The following is a 12,525-nucleotide window of genomic DNA, read 5'->3' on the forward strand; positions in this document are numbered from 1 at the left end:
TGTCTGTTCCGCCCTTGTCATTCATGCTCTTTTGTTAGCATCACAATAGTGAATTTTGCTTCAATGGTCCAGCCCTGTATTCTGCTAATCAAGTTGGTCATAAGCATGCACAAATTTCTCTGTCACAAAATGTGGAAGGGGGGCAGCATGCCTCCTCCCACCTTTACACTTATTTTGTGCCCCTTTTGACCAAATTCATCACTGTCACCACCAGCCTTGGTTATGTCCACAGCAGGACAGTGGCTTCTGCCATTGATCTCCAGTTAGCCCTGTCCTGCATCACCCATGGCCCAGTAAAATTTCTTTTCTCACCTGCCCACCAAACGTTCTGCTAGCCCTTGCTACACTTGCCTTCTCTTGAAATCCACATCATTACAATTGCCGTCCTCAGTATAATTGCAAGCCTTTTGGTTAGCCTCCAGGTTTCAGCCCCATTGGTAAGTACTTGCAAGATACAATTGTTATATACATTCCTTTTGAAGGACATTTGGAGGCTACCAATAATAACCTGAGAATGTCTGCTAAGTATGCTCCAACCTAATCCTATTCTCCCCATAATTTCTTCCTCACAGTATGTGTCTACAGTCACTAGTTAGCCTAGCAAATTCACTACTTCACTAAAGCTGGCTAGAAGGGCCATGGTCCCTTGCCTTTCTTCCTGGTACCTGCCTATGAAGTCAGCTGCAATCAAGATATAGCCCTCAAAGGACAGCCTCAACATGTTTTAAAAGATCAGTAAGGTGCAGGCTTGCTTACAAGACACTAAGAGATTATTTGGAGCCACCTTTCAGCAATGCCCGAGTTTTCCTTTTTTTATTTTCGTAACAGCAATGAAAACCTGGTTTTTGGCTATTGGAGTTGGAGCATAATGCAGTCGACTTCATTTTATCGCTCAATCTGACTACATTACACAGGTGGTGCATAAAGCATTAAAATTTGAACTTATGACGAGTATCTGATCATTTCAACTACAGAGACCCACTGGTCAGTAAATGACAAGCACTACTGGCCGTTACGCAGGCATTAACACAGCAATTTTCTGCTTAAGTTATGGGGGCTTGTGCCAACGTACAGGACTGGTTTGAATTGGACCCACTTCAAGCATTCCAAACGCTGCATGAACCCCAAATAAAAAGCTACATCAGTTAACCAGAGACACAATAAACCATAAGTATTAACAAAGGGTTTGAGCAAGGCATGGGAGAACTGAAGGGGGCATTGATGAAGAGGAAAAAATAACAGCATACTAGCCCTACTGCACTAAAACAGTGCAGCATTGTTGAAGACTTGCCCAGTGTCAGTTAATCATAAGCTGAATTCACACAGCTGCTCATACTAAAGGTCAAATCATGCTGGGTGTCCTTTGACTTTCATATCAGAGGTCAGAACACTCATCTTAGACCTCACTTACATGAAAGCAGCATTGCGAATTCAGCTGCTGTATAACCGGTGCTATACTCCATTTCACACACCAGATGCAACGCTAGTACTCTAAAGATAAAGCTAGCACTCTTGTTTACGCTGCCTATATTCACGAACAAAAAGTAGTGAGTTTGCTGCGGTGAGCAAAAAATAATAAATGCTTCGCTTCCAGGCTTATTACCTGATGCATTTGTCATGAGCTTGATTGAGTGCACTCTTATTTTTGCTGAGGACACACCGTCGTTTTCTCGTGCACTCGACCATCCGGCCACAATACAAGCGAGGAATAACATCCCTCCCTGCATTTTCTCTTGCAGACTACTTCCGTACCTTTCACAACGTTGCACCTGATGTATGAAATGAAGTACAGGCAGAGCTTAATGATGACTATCAACCATTTATGAAGCTACCCTCTGCCCAACCACTTCTTTAGCACATTAGTACTTCGACCTGGCACAAAAAGAAAATGCTCACGAGAGGGGCTCAGTTTATGCCCCTAGTCCTGTTGCATGAACAAGTTTGGTATGTGTGCTCTAAGAATACACTTTTTCTTTGTACACAAGTCCAGAGATCCCTCCCCCCTTTTCTCCTCAACATATTATTTTTTTGCAACACAATAAACAACGTAATAAACTTTTGTAAAATGGTAAATCCATCAGTCACTGTCTTCCAAATAACTTTTTGCTGTTAAAAGGGATTGCCATAAACTGTAAAATGACCACTCCCTTCAACCACATAAGACCAAGTATGCATGCATCTGTTTTTCCACAACAAGGAAGTGCTTTGCTTCAATAAGAAAAGCATAAAAAAAGACAAGACAAAACAGCAACATCCATTATGCTTGTTTCACTGGCCTCTTGATTAAGCACCCCTGTTACTATAAAAAACATTCATTTCTTGGCCTAAAAATATGTTTCAAAATGTTGGAATGCAAAATGTCACACGGCACAAATTTCAGTGTCTTGATAACATGTACTATGAACAAAAAGACAGTCATCACAGAATCAAATCAAATAATGTGAGAAATTTTAAGAGCTCATTTTAATTTGCAAATTTGTTGTTATCAGTTCCAAAACACAGGCAGCCTGACAATCTCTTCAGATTTTCAATTCACTTAAGTTTACTACCTCAAAGAACCCCTTTTAGTAGTATTACATAAGGGGTGGCATTAGACATAAGAAGAGTTCAATGTTCACCCCGTCGTATTAGTGTGAAAAATGATCAGCTACAGCTCTCAGGAAAGCTTATGGACAGGTTATAGCAATGATGATGGTTAAAAGGGGTCGCATGAATCAAGTTTTGCATTAATTACTACAAATTTGTTATTTACACTCCAGTCGCCCAACACATTTGAAATTTTTCTGTACCAAGATTTCGCTTAGTGATATCATTTTCTTGTTACTACCTTTTCTTCTTCACTTCTACACCCCCTCAATCCTTACCCCAGTGCAGGGCAGCAAACTGGTTTCTTCTTGCATTTAACCTCCCTGCCTTTCTTCCTCCTCTGGACAAGGAGAGGTTACCAGCATTTAAATCTACAGCAAAAGGTTCAATTTGAATGATTCTAGTAGAAGACAAAGTAAAAAGAAAAAGAACCATTTTTGAACAATGCTGATCTTGAATATGATCATGAAAACGTTTATTGAAAACCACCTCAGTGGCTGAGTGGTTATGGTACTTGGCTGCTGACCCTAAAAACACGGGTTCGATCCCGGCCGCAATGGTAGCACTTCGATGGAGGTGAAATGCTAGAGGCTCGTGCACGTTCAAAATCCCCAGGTGGTTAAAATTATCTGGAGTCCATATTAAAGCATCCCTCATAGCCTGAGTCACTTTGGGACGTTAAACTCATAAACCATATAAAACCAAAAAGGCCTGGGTTACGGGAAGACTGACTGGGTCCCTAGTCCGAGAAAAAGCACAGTCATCTGTAACACTGGTAATACAGATATGCAACATCGAGCACAGGACTGCAGATTAAAAATACTTATTAGTAATCATAAAAACTTACCTCACAATATATCAAAACAAGAAATGCAAAAATTAACTGTTTTAAGAAGCCTGAACGGCGCCTTCTCAGAAGCCTCAATGGCATTTATATCCTGTCTCCAGGCCACCTATAAAATATAAAAAGGACAAATCAGCAAAGAAATGCATGATAGACCGGTACATAGCAAAAAAGAAATGGAAATGGTTAGAAAAGCTAAATATGCATAAAACAAGAAAAGACACAGCTTAAAAACCATCAAAGAAAATCACAGTGCCTTCCACAAAGTGGGCCAACAGTCACAAGGTCACTCATACAAAGCGCACAGTAGCCTGTCTTACACAGAACATTGTTACGCTGTCAGAAGAGCGTTAAAAGCAGTGACACAGTACACTGCTTAATTTAGGACTTGTGTGCAGCTGGTAATATGAACCATGAGCGTTAACTACAGCCTGCGCAGCAAGTTGGCAGGTGGCCTGTACGAGAGGTGAATGTATTTGCTTGGTCAACATACTATATGGCATGAAAATAGTTCAGCTTCATTATTTAATCTTTACATTCTGCAAAATGCTGGTCAACCACCAAATAAAAGCCTGCATTAGAGAGGCATGAAAAAAGGTTTGGTTTATAGGGGTTTAACGTCCACCTGGGATTCTTTAACGTGCACTGACATCGCACAGTACACGGGCCTCTAGCATTTGACCTCCATCAAAATTCAACCGCCGCAGGCGGGATCGAACCCACATCTTTCAGGTCAGCAGCTGAGTGCCATAACCACTGAGCCACCGCGGCGGCTGTGAAAGAAGGAGAAGCCAGTGGCCTCAGAACATTTCCCCAGATGCTGAGGCAAGGCCATATGAGAAGGGCTACCAAAGACCCATCTGCTTGGGCTTGTAATGTGACCAGGGAATGCAAGAGGCAACAAACCCCCACTGCTGCTACAAACCAGTAGTGGGGTCAGTGATTCATAAGCAAGAAGCACAACCATTGCTTTAAACCAACGCTTCAGATGCCTTTTAACAACAACTGGCCTCCTCGCTAACTGGTGAAATATATATTAAACTTACACTCAGAACCCTGAGTGTGCCCCGCCGCGGTGGCTCAGTGGTTAGGGCGCTCGGCTGCTGACCCGAAAGACGCGGGTTATAGACCCCGGCTGCGGCGGCTGAATTTCGATGAAGGCGAAATTCTAGAGGCCCGTGTGCTGTGCGATGTCGGTGCACGTTAAAGAACCCCAGGTGGCCGAAATTTCCGGAGCCCTCCACTACGGCGTCTCTCATAGCCTCAGTCGCTTTGGGACGTTAAACCCCAACAAACCAAACCAAACCAGAACCCTGTCCACATTGCCATGATAGAAAGCCTTCAAGACCAGGTACAGCCTACAGCTTCATCGCACATAACACTGCACCCTCTGCCACCTGCAATCAGCATTAACTTCAACATGAGTAGGCAGATGTTTGCTTGCTGCTGATTAATTTCATATTTCTCCTACTGGATACAGCAACGTGCAAAACAAAGAAGTGCTTCTTTGTCTTTCTGAAAACACTAGGTAAAAAATGGACAAAAGTTGCTAGCACCCTTGGTATTTAGTTTATGTAGACATCCAGAACAACTTTCTATGAAAGAGAATCAAAATCTAGAGCACTGTCACAAGAATGAAAGTGATGCAACAATTTAAGATTAGGTGATGAAGTTTTCCTTTTTACATATATATATATACAGGGTGTTTTTTTTTAGAAGGTCCAAAATTTTTAAAGGTAAATTCCTTTAGATTTATTTTAACCCTGGAGCTATACTGAGGGCTATGGCGGACATCAGGTAAGAGGCAAACTACTTTAATTAGTTCGCTAATTAACTGAATACGTTAATTAACTTTTATAATTTTTATTTTAGGGGATATGTTGTATTAGCAGAATTGGAGATCGTCTTCTAAACAGTCCAGCCAAGAAAAAAGATTTTCATGAAAAATTTTTTTGCGCGCGTAACGAAGCGAGAAAAAGTCACCCTGGTAGGCAGCTTCACACTGTAACACAGCGTCTGTGAGCGCCTGTGACGTAGCTCGCTCCGCCCTGCACTTTGTGTCAATGCGTTTTTCTTCCAGCGCGGCATTCCGTGAGGCCGCGGAGCGAAGCGAGATGAGCAGCGATAGCGCTGGCCGCCAGTCCGGGACGCGTGACGCAAAGCGCAGGGCGGAGTGAACTACGTCAGTGTACAGCGCTTGTTGTGTCTCCCCCCTTTTTTCTGTGTTTTCTGTCTAAGTTTGCGCTGTTTTTCCACCATGACTACATCAGAGGCGCTCCCGCCGCTGCGTTACGGTGTGAAGATGCCTACCAGGGTGAATTTTTCGCGCCTCGTAACGTGCGTGAAAAATGTTTAATTAAAATTGTTTTTTCTCGGTTGGACTATTTAGAGGACGATCTCCAATTCTGCGAATACAACATATCCCCTAAAACAAAAATTAGAAAAGTTAATTAACATATTTTATTTTATTTTTATTTATGTACATACTGCAGACCATGGCTAGGTCCAAGCAGGAAGGGCAGGTGCACAAAAAGCAAAATTATAGCAACAAAAAATACAACAATACAGCAAAGATAATGTAGTAAAACAAACAATACAGCAATGCAACACAAAGCAGAAAAAATACATAATACGCAATATCAAAGATGGCTGAGGAACGCGTCTGATTTTCAGGGTTGATTAGGATCGGTTAGTGAGTTCCAGTCGGATATGGTGCGTGGGAAAAAGGAAAACTTGAACGAGTTAGTCTGGGCAAAATATGGTTTTAAAAGAGCTTTGTGATAGTGTCGTGTATTCCGTGTTGGCATTGAGGAAAGATAAGCAGAAGGGTCAAGTCTGAGTTTATTGTTAAGAAGTAATGAAAGAAAATCTAAACGAAAATTTCGTCTTCTTACCTGTAGTTCTTCAATACCGTTAGCATGCATCAAGTCTGAGGGGGAGTCAGTGGGTAGATATTTTGAATATATGAATCTAATTGCTTTCCTTTGAATGTTCTCGAGCTTTCTTATGTTAGACTTAGTGTACGGGTCCCAAATTATGCAAGCATATTCAAGCTTGGGTCTAATTAGAGTATTGTAACCTAAGAGCTTAACGTTAGCGGGGGCGTTTCGAAGTTTATGCCTTATATAACAGAGCTTACGGAATGCGAGTGAACAGATGTTATCTATGTGAGAGTTCCAAGAAAGGTTATTAGTAAGTGTTACACCCAAGTACTTTACGGACGCTACTTGTTGCAATGGTGATGATTCTAATTTATATGCATATTGTAGAGCGTTTATCTTGTTAGTTATGCGAAGAGAAACGCTTTTATCTGTGTTCAGTGTCATGTCCCAGCGCTTGCACCACTGTACAATATTAGTAAGCGTATTTTGTAGGTCACTCTGATCGTTTTCAATGCTAACATCGCGAAATAAGACACAGTCATCAGCATATAATCGAATATGTACGCCAGGGCAAACTTCACGGATGATGTCGTTAATGTATATTAGAAAGAGTAGTGGACCCAGTACGCTTCCCTGTGGCACACCTGATGTGACTGGGAGACAGCCAGACTGGTGCCGACCTATTGAAACATGTTGACTTCGGTTGGTTAAATAATCATTTATCCAGGAAATAAAAATAGGCGGAAGTCCAATAGTTTTTAGTTTTAGAATTAGGCTGTGGTGGGGAACTTTGTCAAACGCTTTACTGAAATCTAGAAAGATCGCGTCAATCTGGCTGTTATTGTCAAGTGATGGCGCAAATGAATGGATAACTGAAAGTAGTTGAGTTACTGTGGAAAACCCTTTGCGAAAACCATGCTGGTAATCTGTCAGAATGTTGTTGCGATCTAAGAATTCATTAATGCTAGTTGCGACAATATGTTCCATTAATTTGCAGCAAGATGACGTTAAGGATATAGGTCGATAATTGGTCACCTGAAGGCGGTCGCCTTTTTTAAATACAGGTACGACTCGGGCTATCTTCCAGTCCTCAGGTACACACCCGGTTAACAATGACGCGCGAAATATAATAACCAAAAACCTGGCCAGAGATTCAGCATACCTCCGAAGAAAACCGTTAGGAATATCGTCGGGCCCTGGGGATGATTTAGTTTTCTAAATCATTAACACTTGGATTAACACTTGGATTAACACTTGGAAAACCGCAGCCGTAGATCGAACTTAATTGTTTACGGCTTCAAAGAAGAAGAAGACGAGACTTCTGAGTCCCTGGAGCGTGATGTTAACCAAAAGATCATTCAAGACAAACTTGAACTCGCACCAGTTACCATAGAGCGCATTCATCGTTTGGGAAAACCTGCAGAGAACAAAACTAGGCCTGTTATATTCAAGCTCCTGGACTCTCGTCAAAAAACCGAAATTTTAAAGCAAGGACGTAAACTTAAAGACAGTGGTATATCGATCGGTGAAGACTTTTCATATAAAACAAGAGACATAAGAAGAAATCTCTGGAACAGTACCAAGCCGAACCGCGATAAAGGCGACAAAGTTTCATTAGTTTTCGACAAAATTTTTATCAACAGTCAAGCCTACGTTTGGGACTATGAAAAGAACGACAAGGTGCCTTTGCGAAAAAACTATCGTACGAAACAGACACGACCCTTAACGCCTTCAGTGGTGCAGTCAACTCCATAGATCACGCAATTCTAAGCCATGAAAAGGTCTCTGCTTCTAAATACCGATTTCCCAAACATAAACGTAATATAGGTCACAAAGGCATTGCTACAGTGACAGTGCATAAGCATCTCCGAATAATTAATGTTAATGTTAATTAATGTTAAATTAATAATTAATGTTAATGTTAATGTTAATCTCCGAATAATTAACTAATTAACTAATATTTAGTTAATCAGCGAACTAATTAAAGCAGTTTTCCTCTTGCCTGCCGCCCGCCGTAGCCTCCAGTATAGCCCCAGTGCTAAAATAAATCTAAAGCAATTTACCTTTTTTTAAAAATTTTGAACCTTCTAAAAAAAAACACCCTGTATATATATATATATATGAATAAATGCAAGCTTCTTTTATATGAGAACGACCTAAAGGGCATAAAAATTCTAATTTTCAGGACACCAACCAAAATTTATGCTCACTCATGGCCCCAGCAAAAATTCTGATTACATTTAGTTGTGTGAATCTTACATTTACCTATTAAAAATATGATTAAGCTTATGACCTTGCATGCAAGTATGGATAATGCTAATTTCCGTTTTGCAGGTGTAAACAGATATGCTAGCAGTGCATAGACACAGCAGTTGTGGCTCACTTCAATCTAGAATGCAAAATAGTCATACAAAAGAGGCTGTTAATCTCAAGTTTATTCTCGAAGCTCAGGCAGTAACGACAGTCTTGAATTAATGGAATATCGTAGGTAAACCTAATATGATGTAGCAGGCCTGCAACAAATAAGCATCAAATTCATTTAAATAACTTTGTGCACCAACAGTTTTCCACTGGCAAATAAAGGAACCTCCAACATCTGTATCTAGATGTGAGCAAAGATTAGCTGAGCTAAGGTTGATACCTGGGCAAGTTGGTACATCAAGAATTAGAAATCACGCAGCAAAACACAGGACCAGAAAGTAGACGGCACACCACGCTCCCTATCAACTGATTCTTTTATACCGCAAGCTATGAATATGTACAGAAAAACGGAAGGCAAGAAAATCAACAAAAAGAATGCAACCCAGAAGGTAGAAAACTACAATTAATGCTGGGATAATAGCAGAACGTAACACTTTTCAAAGCGCTAAAACAACACGGACAAAGAAAGAACAGACAGGGATGAGTGACACTTCCAAATAGTTTATTTCGTGAAACCGCAAGTGCTTTATACATGTCCTCAATACTCCCATGCCAATGACAGTGCACGCACGCGATAACAGTTCATAGCTGCCGAGAACAGAACCAGTAACCATGTTCAGGATTACGTTTATATACCCAGGAATGGTAGTTCTTTTTTCGATAATGAACCAGAAAGTGAGCAAACACATGTACTTGCCAGAGATGCTATTCCCTGTGCAAAATCAGTGCCATATCATCGGACGAAGTCAAGATCAATTGAGCCAGGAGATTATAGAAGCATAGAGAATAGCACCTCTGGGAAGTACTTGTGTTAGCTCACCTTCTATTTCATTATCAAAAATAAAGAACTAGCATTCCTGAGTATAACAACATAATCCTGCACATGGTTACTGGTTCTGTTTTCGGCAGCCATGCAGTGTTATTGCAAACGACCACCATCATTGTCATGGGAGTGTTAAGGACATGTACAAAGCACTTGCAGTATAACAAAATAAACCAGTTGGAAATAGCGCTCGTCCCTATCTGTTCTTTCTCCATCCATGCTGTTTTAACACTTTGAAAAATGTCATACTTGCACCAACTAGCCCAATCTGCCACACTTCTGAGCACAGCATAAGCACACAGTCAGTCAGCCTTCTAGAAAAAGAGCTAGCTTGCCCGACGACGTCACTTACTCTGCAACGAACCCAGCAATTATTGTATTTTGGTGTCATCTGGGTTGCTTTATCTAAGAGGACATGCGATTGGGTGAGTTGGTCGTATATCATTAAGAAAGGAACTGCGTCCATGTTTGTTTTGTCTACTACCTTTGTTAATGGTTGTCTTATCTTTCTGCTGCTTTTCTTGCCTTCCTTTTCTCCTGTACATGTTTGCAGCTGGCGGAATAAAAGAACTCGTTGATAGTCAATGCAGTATGCTAACTACTTCTTTCTGGTCCAGTGTTGTGCTGCGTTATCCAATTCTTAAAGGTTAGCGGCTTGAATCAGTACAGTGCCAAATATTGTTCAGTCTACTATATTGCAGTCTTTGATGTGTTCCTGTATTCCACACGACGTTAATTAGCACTATGTGCATTCGCAAATGGAATACTTCGCACGAACAAAGCAAGCACGCTGCAAAAAACATGCTCACTGTGTTACACTAATGTTTTGAAGCATGTTACCACCTTTTTTTTTTTTTTCTTTTGCTTGCAACATTAAGCAGAAAAACGGACATTCAGTATTACACGCGTCGGCGACGACGAGACCAATTCATTAGTCAGTAACTTTATAATCAATGCATAATAAAGATTTTCGCAAGTCTTTACTGGGGTTTATATATGTTCCTTTCGTAACGTAATCACGGGAAAGCAATTTAATTTCTCTACGGATGAAAGACTGAATCACCAAAACTGCGATCGAAACGCATTCCGAAGCACCCGAATAGTCGCAGCAAATTTATTTAATAATGTGGGCGCATTTCCCAACTCAAGGCAGCAAAGAACGTTCGTACATGAAGCAACAGCCAAACATCCAAGCATTGTTCACATCAGACTTTTTCCAGCAATTCACTTTCTCTGACTCAGTTAGTCACGGCCCCCCCTTTCTTACCACGCGTTCAGCGATTCGCGCTACATGCACATGAACACACAAACGCGCAAACTCATGCATGAACAGGTAATATCACCAAAACTGGAAAGGCACCTACGAAATTTCAAAAAGCCGCAGGCGGGAGAAGCGATGGCTAGAAATGGGCTACGACATGAAATGGCTAGTGCTTTGCCAAACGAAACCAGAAAAAAATATGGAATATATTGCAGTGCAGGAATAACACATAATCATTGTTTCGTATTACGTTTGGGTGCAGTACTTGCCTGATTCAGTCAAAATTAATCGGAAATCTGTCTGCGGTAACGCCAGTCGACCGGTGTGGGAAGAGCGCGCCAGCGCGCGCCCCCACTCAGGGTGAGGACAGCTGCGTTACAGTGAACAACGGCGGCCGCCATTCTCGCGCCTGCGGCATGCAGGTGATGCAGGTTTCGTTCTCGTGGGGGGAGGGCTCCTCGCTTGCCGCGGGCGCTTAAAATAAGAAAAATAAGGAATCTTGCGGTGCGCTTTTGTTGGAGAGCCTTCTGCTTTTAAAAACGGGACAAGCAGCCAACGTCAAGGTCAAATTTGAAAACTTATTTTATACCACACCTCCCTCAATTGAAAGCATTTAATTCTGTTCACTTCTTTTGTAGTTAATTTCAAACTACCAAGTTTATTAGAATTGCTGGAACGCATCGGGTGATTTCTGTCCAAACTTGTTTGGTGTTATTTTTTAATTTTTAGCTATGAATGTCCCAATACAAGTGAGTGCAATGAATGGGTAAGAAAACTGAGCAGACACGGTTATGACATATCAATTGGTTTCGCACATTTTGAAGAAACAAAGATTATCAGCAACGGTAATAAAATATAAGCACTCGCCTGTTCATCTGGGTATACCTAGATGAACACAAACTGTTACCCAAGCAAACATGAAATCATTTATTTAGTGGTTATGCTTCGTTTTCCGTACCTTCCTTCTTAATTGGTGTGTGCAAGTAGATCAACAAGGTATTCACGGCCGTCAAGTTTGAAACTTGTCGACCTGGGTGTATTAAGAAAGTGGCTGATTCTGATGAGTCGAAGTGCACACTTCAATTGTCGCACGCAGTGGGCACTGGCTTCATGAGCCGCACCACAGAAAAAAGGTTTTCTAAATTCTAGGCAGTCTTGTAATAGCCTGCTTGTCAGAAGGAATTCATACCCTTCACTGCCAAGAAGAACTTCTTGAAAGCAAAGGACAGCCGTTGTTGCAATTAGGACCCTTACTTGCGATGGCTTCCACTGAGATTCAGTGCGAGTTCTTTGATAGTGTCTGTTGCCATACACAGTGTGTCCAAGGCGGCATGATATTTCGTCATGTTTCTGCGGCTTAGCGCCATATGGTGGGATGATGTGATGACACAAGGGCGTACCACCTAGAAACGAGTTCTACAAACCCCGCTGTTGTTTTGGCCTCTGGCTCAATCGCTCCTTCTTTTATTAGAACCGAATAGCTGGCGGGGCTTCACGGAAGAGCTGGACAGCGACTCTAACTTTCATCTTGGTGAATTGTCCACCACTAATGTGGATTTCTGATAAATTTGGTGCTACCTTAAGTTCACTGGCAGCGTCATAATCCAAGACGGCCTGTACATGCTTTATTCACCTTCGAGGAAGAAGTCAATCCGTTCTTGCTTACTGTATACCATCACTGAGTGTAAAAACTTTAGAGCTTAGAAGC

General features: G+C 41.5%; 1 protein-coding gene across 2 annotated transcripts in view; it reads right to left on the reverse strand.

The window, feature by feature from the left end:
* PGAP5 (Per1-like protein PGAP5) overlaps positions 1–11,188 on the reverse strand; it is a 40,337-nt gene extending 29,149 nt beyond the window's left edge. The window contains exons 1-2 of one of the 2 annotated variants that reach the window (XM_089579655.1): positions 11,087–11,188; positions 3,434–3,539 (exon numbers count right to left, since the gene is read on the reverse strand). In XM_089579655.1, coding sequence (XP_089435781.1) covers positions 3,434–3,517 — 84 coding nt within the window. In that variant the 5' untranslated portion in view covers positions 3,518–3,539; positions 11,087–11,188. Of the gene's footprint in view, positions 1–3,433; positions 3,540–10,920; positions 10,975–11,086 lie in introns of those variants that run through there. The other variant, XM_089579654.1, reaches the window with a different exon arrangement.
* Positions 11,189–12,525: the final 1,337 nt, after the last annotated feature.

This window comes from Amblyomma mixtum, chromosome 3 (genome assembly GCF_055824585.1).
Source record: "Amblyomma mixtum isolate Tamu chromosome 3, ASM5582458v1, whole genome shotgun sequence".
Classification (NCBI taxonomy): Eukaryota; Metazoa; Arthropoda; class Arachnida; order Ixodida; family Ixodidae; genus Amblyomma; species Amblyomma mixtum.